This window comes from Xyrauchen texanus, chromosome 17, assembly GCF_025860055.1.
Source record: "Xyrauchen texanus isolate HMW12.3.18 chromosome 17, RBS_HiC_50CHRs, whole genome shotgun sequence".
In the NCBI taxonomy this organism is placed as follows: Eukaryota; Metazoa; Chordata; class Actinopteri; order Cypriniformes; family Catostomidae; genus Xyrauchen; species Xyrauchen texanus.
In genome coordinates this window covers 35,387,548-35,400,982 of record NC_068292.1, presented here as the reverse complement: position 1 = coordinate 35,400,982, position 13,435 = coordinate 35,387,548, and the positions used below count along the sequence as shown (strand labels likewise).

At 35.0% G+C, this 13,435-nt stretch overlaps 1 protein-coding gene across 1 annotated transcript; it reads left to right on the top strand.

Annotated features, from left to right (window-relative positions):
* The first annotated feature begins 3,595 nt into the window (after positions 1 to 3,595).
* On the top strand, positions 3,596 to 13,350 carry LOC127658406 (receptor-binding cancer antigen expressed on SiSo cells-like). The gene is made up of 7 exons (XM_052147679.1): positions 3,596 to 3,841; positions 4,279 to 4,375; positions 6,773 to 6,851; positions 8,290 to 8,448; positions 8,838 to 8,945; positions 9,564 to 9,655; positions 10,474 to 13,350. The coding sequence occupies exons 1-7, from the start codon at positions 3,835 to 3,837 to the stop codon at positions 10,589 to 10,591; spliced, it is 660 nt and encodes a 219-aa protein (XP_052003639.1). The 5' UTR covers positions 3,596 to 3,834; the 3' UTR covers positions 10,592 to 13,350.
* The last annotated feature ends 85 nt before the right edge of the window (positions 13,351 to 13,435 follow it).

The window sequence follows — 13,435 nt, the reverse complement described above, 5'->3', positions numbered from 1 at the left end:
TAAGGTACATTTCCTTCATGAACTGAAGCTTACCTCAAATTAATTACTCTTAATTTAAAGATTTTTCCTAAATAAATAAAAAGCATTTGTTTGAGTTTAGTTTACTTGTTATTGCCGATTTAGAATCTATGTAAAAAGCAAACAAAAAAACAAACAAACAGTGGGGCATACAAATTCAGTCTGTCTGTCTATTTTACAGAGTGCATAATTGCTCGTTTCATCTTCATTAAATAACATAACAATAGAATAGGAATAACATTTATTTTACTTTTTAAACATTGTTTATATTTTATATATTATCTTGATATGTCCGAATCAATTTATGAATATGCCTTTCATATATATATATATATATATATATATATATATATATATATATATATATATATATATATATATATATATATATATATATATTTTTTTTTTTCAATTTTGCCAAAAATAAATAAATAAATAATTGAAGCACAGACTTTTATTTTGTACTCACAAACGCGTCCCTTTTAATGAGAGTCTAAAAAAGGTTGCCAAATTGCAAGTAGAACCACATTATTCAATTTAAGCCATCCTGTTTGGCAAAACCATACTATTAGACAAAAGCTTCCATATCATTTTTAAACAAACAAAACATTTATATAAAAGAAAATTACAGCGTGAATATTGTACACACTTGGTAAAATGTCTAAGAAAACAGCCTGAGTAGTGATCCTTGCTGAATAACATAGGCGTTTGCCATTTCACTGGTCTATGGTACATAAAAAGGACCTAAAACAAGGCATCAATTTGTAGGTAAATCTGGAATTTACTATAGGTTTTTGAAATATGGATATTCAAATTGTGAGTGAAATTATACACTGGTGGCCAAAAGTTTGGAATAATGTACAGATTCTGCTCTTATGGAAATAAATTGGCACATTTATTCACCAAAGTGGCATTCAACTGATCAAAATGTATAGTCAGGACATTAATAATTAGAATTTTAAAATGTACAATTTAAAAAAAATATTCAGAACTTAAATGAATAAAATCCTCCAAGTGCATCAATGGAATGGATCTTTTCAGATCCTTGGCATTCTACATTCTAGCTGTCAGTTTTTCCAGACACATTTCACCCCACGCTTCCTGTAGTACTTGTCATTGATGTAGTCTTGTCTGGCACTTCTCACTCACCTTACAGTCTAGCTGATCCCACAAAAGCTCAATGGGGTTAAGATCAGTGGCGGCTGTTGGTCTTTCAAAGAGGGGAAGCTCATTTTCATTATTTCATTTATAAATAATATACATCATTATTTATTTTTTATATGTACACCCATACATGTTAGTATATATATATATATATATATATATATATATATATATATATATATATATATATATATATATATACATATACAAATATGTGTGTGTGTGTGTGTGTGTGTGTGTGTGTGTGTGTGTGTGTGTGTGTGTGTGCATAAACCGTTTTCTTAATTCATTTATAAATAATATATTTTATTATAGTTTTTGTTTATTTTTTTGGTTGCTGATAAATAAATAAATTGAAATCAGGTCGACAATATTAGCACTGTCTGTCGTGCAGTTTGCTAGCTGGCTAGTTCCCTATGAATGAATGAACAAACGATCTAAAAAAAAGGTATTAAACTCGACGGAGGAAATGTGGGTATTAGGTTATACTGAAACTAGGAACGTGGTGTATAATTGTGTGAAATGTAGGCTATGATGAAAACTGGCTAGCAATTTCGGCAAGCAAATACCAAGAAATAGGCTGCAGCAATTTGTCTTTCGACTACACTTGAAAAATCTGCGACGGGACTGACTGAGCTCGAATAGCTTGAAGTTTCAGCGTCAGAGACTTTTTATAGTACTAAATCGCTGTCAATCAAAAGACCCTCCAATCATCACACTGAAGCCCGGAGTCCGGGCCAGCTCACTCCTCATTCACCCCCAGAGACACTGAGCGTCCGTGGGCGGGACATAATCGCAGCATTTATCCAATGACCGTCTATTTTCGAAGCACTGAAAAAAACTGTTCAAAGCAGCCCCATTGAAGTCAATGGACGCTGGGCTTCAACAGGGAAATGCACTGACGCTACGGGAATCTATGAGAAGGAAATCGAGTCAGCCGACCTGCTATAAGTACCTGATTCTGAACGAACTCGTCTTCGAGATGAACGCGTTCTAACGCATTTTTAGTCAATAAAATGTTAACACAATAGTACACATTTGACCATTAATTTTTTGACATTATAGGGGAAGCTGAGCTTCCCTTGCAGTCTTAAAGAAATCGCCACTGGTTAAGATCCATAACACTCTTTTCCAATGATCTGTTGTCCAATGTCTGTGTTTCTTTTTGTTTTTCTGTTTCAAAAGTGGCTTTTTTTTTTTTTTTGGGCAATTCTTCCCATAAGGCCTGCACCCCTGAGTCTTCTCTTTACTGTTGTAAATTGAGTGGGTAGAATTCAATGAAGCTGTCAGCTGAGGACATGAGAGGCGTCTAATTCTCAAACTAGAGACTTTGATGTATCCTCTTCTTTAGTTGCATCTGACCTTCCCCATCTCTTTCTGACCTTGTTAGAGCCAGCTGTCCTTTGTCTTTGAAGAGTTTAGTGTACACCTTTTGTATGAAATCTTCAGTTTCAATATTGAGTTTCTAGAGAAAGCTGTTTTTGTTGTTGCCATTTTTAACCTAATATTGGCCTTAAGACAAGCCAGTCTATTGCATAGTGTGGGAACTCAAAAACAAACATAAAGACAATGTTAAGCTTCATTTCACGAACCAAATAGCTTTCAACTGTGTTTGATATGATGGCAAGTGATTTTCTAGTACCAAATTAGCAATTTAGCATGATTACTCAAGGATAAGGTGTTGGAGTGATGGCTGCTGGAAATGGGGCCTGTATAGATTTGATAAAAAATGACTTTTTTCAAATAGATATGGTGCTGTTTTTTACATCAGTAATGTCCTGACTATACTTTGGGATCAGTTGAATGCCACTTTGGTGAATTAAAGTACCAATTTACTTCAGAAATCTGAAAATCTGTACATTATTCCAAACATCTGGCTGCCAGTGTATTTGTTTTGAAAATTACTTAAAGAGAATTTCACACTTCATTTTAGAACATAAATTACACACACTCATAGCTCAGTTTTAGATTTTGAAGCCGTTGTGTCTTTTAAAAAGGCATGCTGCTAATTTGTCGCTAAATAAGGAATAGTCATCCATTTCATAAATCATGTAGCTCCCATGCTCAAGGCAATTGTTATCCTTAATTAATTAGCATCCTGATAGCAACATGCATTTAAAACACACACACACATGTTCTAAAACAAAATGTGAAAGTCTCTTCAATTAATTTTAACCACAGGCTTTAGTTTACTTGTATAAAACCATTATAAAAACCCTAAATAAATTACTGAGGGAACCCAGTGTTTGAAAATATAATTGTCTGCTGGGTTTTTGGACAACAGCCTGAAAAACTCTATTAACTGCTATGCATTTCCGCCATATATTTACGTCTCCTTCTTACAGCAAAAAATCTGTAGACATTGCAAACCAAAGGGATCGATTTTATCTGGCAACCTGGCAACCCAGTGACTACAATTTTAGTGTGAGGTGTTACAATGAAGGGAAACGATGCCTACATCAGAGTAATATGGATGAGATTGACCACATTGACAACCCTTAATGATGATGGTTCTGCTCTCCCGAACTATTTATTTACCAAAACGGATTAGTTCTCCTGTTTCGTCCTATTTGTAGAGATCAAGTCTTGTGTATGTGTCGGTCTGCTAGCCCCGTGCTATGTTTTCACCCACATCAACTGTCTTGAATTGATATGACCGGTGAGTTACAACATGTATCAGCACAATTTTATAAATGATCCATACAAGCAATATGAATGAAAACGAAATAAAAAATACCTTTATTAGGAAGCAGAGATCTTTAGTTAGTTTAGGTTGCTAACATTAGCAATTCGCTATTGCATTTCAATTGCTTCCTTGATTGTTTCTGTGAAAGGTCAACATGACAATTGTGGGTGTAACTACAGTATTTTGCATGACTTAAATGCATCAATCATATTATCTAAACATTTTAACCTCCAAACAGATCGTTATCCTGCTCACAATATAAGTTATCAAGGACTTTGCATCTTGCCTTCATATAGTCCATACTTAACTGGATGTCTGTATGACTGATGTTGTTATTACTTTCTGATAAAGTGTTGATGTGTTCCCACTTGTCTCTTACTTTTTTCTCTTTCTTTTTTATTTGTATTTAGATATTACACATAACATGGCCATCACCCAATTTCGCCTCTTTAAAATATGCACCTGCTTGGCGTCTATCCTTTCATTCTTGAAAAGACTGATTTGCAGGTATGTAATGTCAGTTTAACTTGAGCAAATCTTGAAGTCTGACACACTAAAGATTGTCATCTTAAAGGTATAGCTTACCAAAAAAGAACTCAAATGGAGATGAATGGCAGAATGTTTGCCTAAGTCACTATTCACTTACATTGTATGGAATAATGATGCAATGAAAGTGAATGCTGACTGAGACTATTATTTAACTTAAAGGTGCACCAAGTCATTTTTTCCTCATTAAAAAAGCTGTACTGTTAAGAAATGAATTGTAATTTTGAAACATATGTAGGAAATCATGACCACTCACATTTAAATAAAGACTCCAGTCATATCAGCAAACTCATAAAAGCTGTTTTATGCTACATGGAGAGGGTCCGCACACGGGAGCTGACATATACTACTCTCTTAATCTCAGTAACATCCTGTTATTTGACACTTTCATTCATTGATTAAAGTAATCATGGCTGACTGTGAATTGTGAATTTTTACATTGGCATCAATAACTGAAATCTATTGCATTTGCTGTGTGTGTGTATTGTGAATGTTGCTGCATCCAGGCCACTAGGTGTCAGTGTAAGTCTAAGACAACATGAACAAGAACTTAGTGCACCTTTAATATAGGGATGCACCTATACCACTTTTTGTCTAACGATTCCGATATCGGAAATCTCTGCATCGGCCGATACCGATCTGATACCAGTGTTGTTTAGCATAATCAGTTTAAAGAATATCTTTACATTATTGTGTGGAACTAAATGGGAGTACTCTTTAATATGGAAAGAAACACAAACCTCTAACTACATATTATTTTAATATAAATGTATAGCTAGTACATATAAATCTATAGCTAGTATACTCGATAATGTAGCAGAAAATTTACAGTAATTCCAGTATAAGTCATCAGTAGAAAATATTTTTTTTATTGCAAAAAGTGTTTCAACTTGTATCTGGACTTTAAAGGATACAGATCTCTTTTTTTTTGTTCAATTTAGTTGAAATCTGTTCAATTTTCATTCACACAGTTATTTTTTGGTACCCATTCAACTTGAATATTATTGTAATTTGTAATCAAATTATAATAATAATATATTATAAGAGTAATATATATAGTAATATTTCTCAATCGTGCACCTTTAACTTTTAAACCCTCACACTTTTGTTTTGACATTCTCAACTCTCCAGGAAGTCCTGTATGTGTCTGTTTGTAGGCAAGTTCACAGTAGTTTAATTCACTTCTTATTCAAATTCTGTAAAAAAAAATACAAATAGCACCTCAGGTGCCATTCTAAATCATATTATAAGTGAATCGAACTATTGAGCATCTACATATGAGTTGTTGTTCGTGAGTAGCGCTCAAATATTGCGCACCATGTGAAGGCTAAAAATAGCCACGAGTGTGTGTGTAAACAGAGCAGTGCCATTCCTAAACACGCTGGAGCTGCGCGTGCATTTTATATATTTACTTATAAAACACAACCTTTTGTGATTCACACAGCTATTGCACACATTCAACTTTGAATAAAATGCACGAGTCATATGAACTACTTTAATTGTATTTTTATGGTTCTTTTATATCAATTTTGGAGCTTGATAGCCACAAACGTGACTATCACACAGTATCGGATTAGAATCTGGCTCATCGGACCGATACCTGATCCATCTTTAAGCTTCAGGTATCGGATCGGTGCATCCCTGCTTTAACATCTCCTTTTGTATTCCATGGAAGAATGTCAGCCTGTTGTTGTTTGGATCAACATGGTCAGTAAATGATGATGGAATTTTTTCACTTATGGGTGAACTATCCTTTTAACACTCAAGGCTTTAGAACACTGATAAGATACAAAAACAGAGGCGAAGATTAAAGGAATAGTTCACCCAAAAATTACGATTCTCAACATTTTCTCACCCTCATGCCATCCCAGATGCATATGACTGCCTGTCTTCTACTGAACACAAACCAAGATTTTTTGAAAAATATCTCTGCTCTGTTGGTCCATTCATTGCAAGCGAATGCCAGAAATCTGAAGCTCAAATAGCACATAAAAGTTATCCATATGATTGCAGTGGTTAAATCCATAGCTTCAGAAGTAATAGTGTGAGTCAAAAACACATCATTATGTAAGTCCTTTTTTAAAACTATAAATCTTCACTTTCACTTCTACATTCTTCTTCTTTTGTTTTTGGCAAATCAAATTCTTCATGCATATCATCACCTTGGCAGGGAGGAGAATTTATTGTAAAAAAGGGCTTAATATTGATCTGTTTCTCACCCAAAAATGTTATTTTGTGGTGAACTATTACTGTAATTGTGTGTTTTACGCTAGTGATGTTGTGGTATTGAATATTCGCTGCCACATTGTGTTTGACTTTTTCATTTTTATTTTGTTTTTATTTTTTATTTTTATGTAGGACTGGAAGGTCACGCAAGCTGAGTGGGGATCAGATCACCCTCCCTACCACTGTTGATTTTTCATCTGCATCAAAACAGGTTAGAGAGTACATGATCTCCTAGCTAGCATCATGTTGAAGACTGTGTTACATAATGTCATGGATATTGACTACAGTGATAAGGTGCATCTCCCAAAGAAGTGTAATGAAAAACAATAATGAAAATCATCATCTGGGCACACATGCCTTTATTTAAAAAATGTAATTCAGTACAAAACATTTCTACCATGGTGTTTAAATATTATGCAATGTAAATAATTTATAATAATTTATTTTATATTACCATAAAGAGAACTAATATTTTCGCAATGACAATTGGGGGAGGATGCTTTACATGATATTTCAAATAATTGAGTTGTTCTTTTGACGTCAAACCGTGAAGAGACTTGCACTCATTAGAAAATCCGGTAAGAATGGCGGTAAAGGTGTTTACATGCAACACGAAATCTGGGCAATGGGCAAAAATCTAGTTGTGTCAACTGGATTAAGCTTAAGCCATTTATGACCTTATAAAACTGTTTAACGCGTTTACATGACCATACATGTTGTTGGCTTATTGAGTATAATCGGTGTAAGAATGTGCATGGAAACACGCTCAATAATAATGTCCACCAAAACTTAATGTGCTTCATTCATCGAGGGTAATTTTGTTTATTCAGAATGTCTTATCCTATTTTTTTTAATGACTTTTCACCTGATTTTGATGGGTTTTGTGAAATTCACCCTATTACACCATTCAGAAATTATGTGCATGTGTATTCTTTATATTCAAAAGCTTTTGTACAAGTGGACAGCAGTGGTTTGAAGTCACTCCCTTGACCTCATATTATTTATAAGTGGATAATTAGGCAAATTGTCATGGCCCTCAAAAGCCCCATTTTTCATCATCATATTTTCAAAGGGCATGTATTTGTAGGATTTCTCTCAGCCTTCAATAAAAGAGCCTTTTGAGTTGGAGCATGTCTAATTAATTGAATTATTTTGACTTTGCATAAGATCCTTCAGGGATAGAAGCCATGTATAATTGTGCATCATTGAAGACAATGTAAAATAAGCACTTTTCCACCATCAGGCCGGACGGTTTTTGTTGTGGAATCGTGCTGTTCTTGGCTTGTTGGGGTGATTAATGTTTCCACTGTGGTGCTGCGAAATCAGGAATACAGTAGACTGACAGAGCAAGTGACCAATCGGGAGACGCCATGTCACCACAGGTGTTCCACCATAATGTCCTGACTTGATGATGTTTAGCTAGCCTTGCTGAGAATTCTGGGTCAGAAATGGTTTTTAATCGTACCACACCATATAGTGCTGCAAGAACCGTTAATAGCTGTGCACAAAACCGTTCAACCCGATGGTGGAAAAGAAGCTAATGAAGCAGGAATGCTTAAGATGAAACTGGCCATATTGTTGTTACAATTGACCTTTGCTGTATTTAGACTGCAGTAATGAGTTAATGCTTGTTGTATAATTCACTGCAGCCAGAGGTTCAGGAGTGGAGCTCATGGGATGAAGAAGCTCCCACGAGTATCAGAATTGAAGGTGGTAATGGGGCAGTTCTGCCTTCACAGAATGAAGCCGAGGAGGAGGAGCCAGACTACTTCAGAGACATGGCTCCCACCATCAGGAAAACACAAAAAGTAGGTATATTATTAGGGGCTTCAGCATCTGTTGCCCTTTCATTATTGTTTATTTATTTCAAGCTCAGTCCTAGGTTTTTGTGTCCTAGTAATTCTCTTTCTTATTCATGCTCTTTCTGTAGTGGTATAACAAATAAAGACAGAATAATAGATAGCATGATTTGTTTTGGTTTGAGCAAGAGGAAATTAAATTTATATAAAACAGGACTATTGTAGTCTAATAAGAGTGATTCAAGAAAACCTTGTTTGATTTTGTGGATAACAGTCTATGCACCTTGTGAAAAAAAGGGTTTTGATTTGATTTAGTGGTATTTGTATATGTTGTATGAAAAGTATATAAAAGACAAAGGTTTGCCAAAATAATATTTGCAATTTGTACTTTTTTTCAGATTGTTTTGAAGAAAAGGGAACCTCTGAGTTTCTCTATGCCAGACAGTTCCTCAGGTTTCTCTAGCAGACTAGCCGCCACTCAGGACATGTCCTTCATCCAGCCCTCTGTGAGTGACTCTCATTCCTGTCTCACTTGGACTATAATGGGCATGTAAAAATATGGATTTTCAATTAATCACGATCTTCATTTGAATGATCCAGATATTGAGGCAGAAAAGAAGCCATGCAACTCCACTCATGAATATGCACTCAACTCAAACACTTCTGTGAGACGCACGCAGAACTGCCTTTTTTTAAAGAGACAGTATTGTTTAGGACTGAGTAAAAATATAGATTTTCTGATGCATCGCAATCTTCGCTTAATTGATCTCGATAATTTACTCTACATTTACATTTTCACTTAGGGGTGTACTCCCTTTTGTTGCCAGCGGTTTAGACATTAATGGCTGTGTGTTGAGTTATTTTGAGGGGACAGCAAATTTACACTGTTATACAAGCTGTACACTCACTACTTTACATTGTAGCAAAATGTAATTTCTTCAGTGTTGTCACATGAAAAGATATAATCAAATATGTACAAAAATGTGAGGGGTGTACTCACTTTTGTGTGATACTGTGTGTGTGTGTGTGTGTATATATATATATATATATATTTAATATATTAGTACATTTTGTATATATGTTAAAAGTTCCCTGATTTGTTTCTCTCTCTATGTGGGCTGCAGGCAGAGCTGGGCGACTTGGACACCTGGCAGGAAAACACCAATGCCTGGGAGGATGAGGCAGATGCATCCTGGGAGGCAGAGGAAGTACTGAGGTAGGCTGCCTTACTAATCGATTATGGGGTGGTCCTGTATAGTGTTTGTGCCTGTTGTTTAAAGTCTGATCTCCAAAAATGGTTCCTATTCTTGCTGTTTTCTGTTCACATTTAAAAACAAATTTTTTGTGCATGTTCATTTTGAGGGGGGCACATGTCTAAGGGAAGTCAACACATCAAAGACACAAAGACAATCTTTGTTCCATTTGCAAGTGCTTTTTGATAACTGGCACTAAGGCTCTCACCTTCATTTAAAACAAATTACAACGAAGGGCAGTCTGCTATTTATATATTTGCTCTGTATGTTATGTTTACCGCTTCTGTCATCTTTTCTGTTAGCTTGTAGAGTGCAAAGACCATATCAACAGCACTCAAGATGTTTTAATGTAGAATATTTCTGATATGGAAAATTCTAATTAAAAGGGAGTCGTCTTGCATCTTGCTTGGAGTCAGAAAAAGTCACTCATTAAAGAAGAATGTAATTCAATCTTTGTAAGAATATGGTGGTTTGCTATCTTTGTTCACTAGATGGCAGTGTACAAGCACAGATTATTTCAACCTGCACTGCAATATGCCAGACCTTGATTTGTACTTGTTTTCTGTGATCTATCACATATCATAGATTTTTTGTGTTTTATATTAAGGTGAACATGTCTGATTAATTAAGTGTTAATATTAAAACTGTTTCACTCTCTTCGTCCCCCCCAAAACCAAAATGATAGCAGCTTATTGATTTAATGTCATAAGCGTCTCTCTAAACTTACCGGTACTATAAATACAGTGAAATAGAACCTTCTCTCTGTCTCTCCTGAACACAGACAGCAGAAGCTGGCCGAGAGAGAGAGACGTGCCTTGGAGCAACAGAGGAAGAAAATGGAGAAAGAGGCACAGCGAATGATAAAAAAAGAGCAGAAGATCGCTGTCAAACTTTCGTAACATTTATGCAGCGCACCAGACACTCAAAACAACAGCCAAACAACTGTTCATTTTAAGTTTTACCTCGATTTGTCCTGATCACCACATTGGTGTTTTCACCTCTATGGGATATTTTTAAATCCATCTTGGGGGTCTTGGGGGTATTTTTATTTATTGGATGGAGCACAGCAAAGGTACTTTTTATTTATAAGTTGCTGCAAATGTTCTTTAAGTATGCTCATTAAAAGAAATGAACTAGGTTTTTTTTTGTGTGTGTGTGTGTCAGTATTTATAAACATTTTGGAAAATGATTTTAGATAAGGAATTCTGTTAATTTTTTGCCTTTGTGCTTTTCCTCTCTGTTTGTATTTTTCATCATCCCAGTTTTGTAACTGCTTTAAACACTGGACTATATCAAAATAATCAACAAATGTATGCAATTTGTGTTCTGGCTTCTAGGACGCTAATTAGCGGTAACTAGATCCTAGCTATTTCTCTTACCATTAAGTTTCTCTTAATTACCTGGAAATCAAGGACTTAATTGTGAATTATTGTTAAAGGCCTTCTATTTTAGTCTTGATTTATCTGAAGACGCACTGGATTTGGTTTGAACCTGAACAATGCACAGAGATCTCAGCCTAGTTAAATGTCAGTGGAAGCGGGATGTGTGTACTGGGAGAAAGATTCAAGAGAAGTAGGTTGGTTGTCATGGAAACGCTTTTTTTATATATCCAGATTGGCCACCAAAGCATCTTAGAAGGAATAGTTCAATTCAAGAATTACAATTGACTCATCATTTACTCAAACTTAGGCCATCCTAGATGTGTATGACTTTCTTCATCTGAACTTAAATGAAGATTTTTAGAATAATTTTTCCGCTCTTTTGGTCCATATAATGCAAGTGAATGGGTGCCAAAATTTAGAACCTCCAAAAATCATATAAACCAGTATAAAGGTAATCCATATGACTCCAGTAGTTAAATCAATATCTTCAGAAGCAATATGATAGAAGTGGGTGAGAAACGGATCATTTTCACATTCATCTTGTGTTTTTGGTGATTCATATTCTTCATGCATATTGCGCCCTACTGGTCAAGGAGAAGAATTTCAAGCAAAAAAGTACTAAAATATTGATCCATTTCTCACCATTGCATTATATGGATCTACAGAGCTGAAATATTCTTCTAAAAATCATAATTTTTGTTCTGCTGAAGAAAGAAATTCATAGACATCTTGGATGGCATGAGGGTGAGTTAATGATGAGAGAATTTTCATTTTGAGAGGAACTATCCCTTTAACCTTTGGTAGTACTCACTGTCTGTTACCTGGAGCATTTGTTAAGAGTAATTAATTCCCTATAATAAACTGTGGGCCTGAACAATTTTAGATAGAACCAAACAAAGTCTTACTGGTTTTAAGGGAATTTTCCCCAAAATGACAATTCTGACATCATTAACTCAAACTTAAATGACTTTCTTCCATGAAACACAAAAGGAGATTTTAGGCAGAATGACAGCCTCAGTCACTTTTATTGTAATGGAAGAAGATGCAATGAAAGTGTATGGTGACTTGAGGCTATTGACATAGTAAAACAAGTAATGTTTAGAACAACAGAGGGTGAGTAAATGATGACAGAATTTTTTATTTTGAGTAAACTATTCCTTATAAAAAAAATGTTTCCTTTAAAATATTATATAAATTATTTACATTTATTGATACAATATTATGGTCTATACTATTAAAATGATAATGATGATGTTGGTGCTGATATTAATCTCTGCATGTTATGATAATTAAGGAACTTGAAGCCATGAGAGACAGAGATGCATATAAATATGAAAAACAATAAAGTCATACCTTTTTTTATCATTTGTTTCCCAATCACGCATGCAAATGTTTTGTCAAAGATTTTTTTTTCATTGCACACTTCAGCCTTAGCTGTAATGAACATTTGAATATCTGTTCTTGTTTTATTTTTAAATGGAGACTTGAAATGTATAGTTCACCCAAAGATGAAAAATGTGATATAATTTAGCCACCCTCTTGTTCCAAACCTACAGGACTCTCTTTCCTCTATTGCACACAAATGGTGATGTTGAGCAGCATGTTTGTCTCAGTCAACATTCACTTTCATTGCATCTTTTCCATACAATGAAAGTGAACGTAGACTAAGGCTAACATTCTGCCTGACATCCCCTTTTGTGTTCCTCAAGAGGAAGAGGGTAAGTCATGATGTAAATGTTATTTTTGTGTTAACTTTACTAGCTGATGTGTTCAATAACTTTAGTACCAAAGTATAGAAAATATGTCTTTGGGTCTCTTGGAACACAGAAGCAATCTGCAATAGAAGAAACTTTGTTTGATCTGCTGATGTGTGTTGAAAATCTGCTCAGACTGTTTAGATGCTCAAACACAACTTCATAAACCAGTCTTTGGTTATATGTTATGATACTGATTTGATATGAGTGCATCGTTAAAACTGTGAGGTTCAAGGTCAGACGCATTGTCCCGACTGATGGAACATTTCAGCTTGGCGAAATGTGATGTCATAATCCCCATCTGCCTCAGTAACGCCCCCGGTTGACAGATTCTCCCACAGTCTGACCCATTTTAATGTAGAAAAGATGGAGAGAGGACACTAAACTGGCTGAGTTATACATTACAAGATGTCTTCTGCAGCTCTGCGGCTCTTCATTACTCCTGACAGTGAATCTGCTTGGTTGGTCTGAGCTCGTTTCTGTAATCAAGATTTCTGGAAATTGTACATTAAATAAAATGAATTTAACACAGCTTATGCATAAATCATATTCATCAGAATAGCATCATATACATGGATCAAATTACCTCTAAATGAGACATGTAACC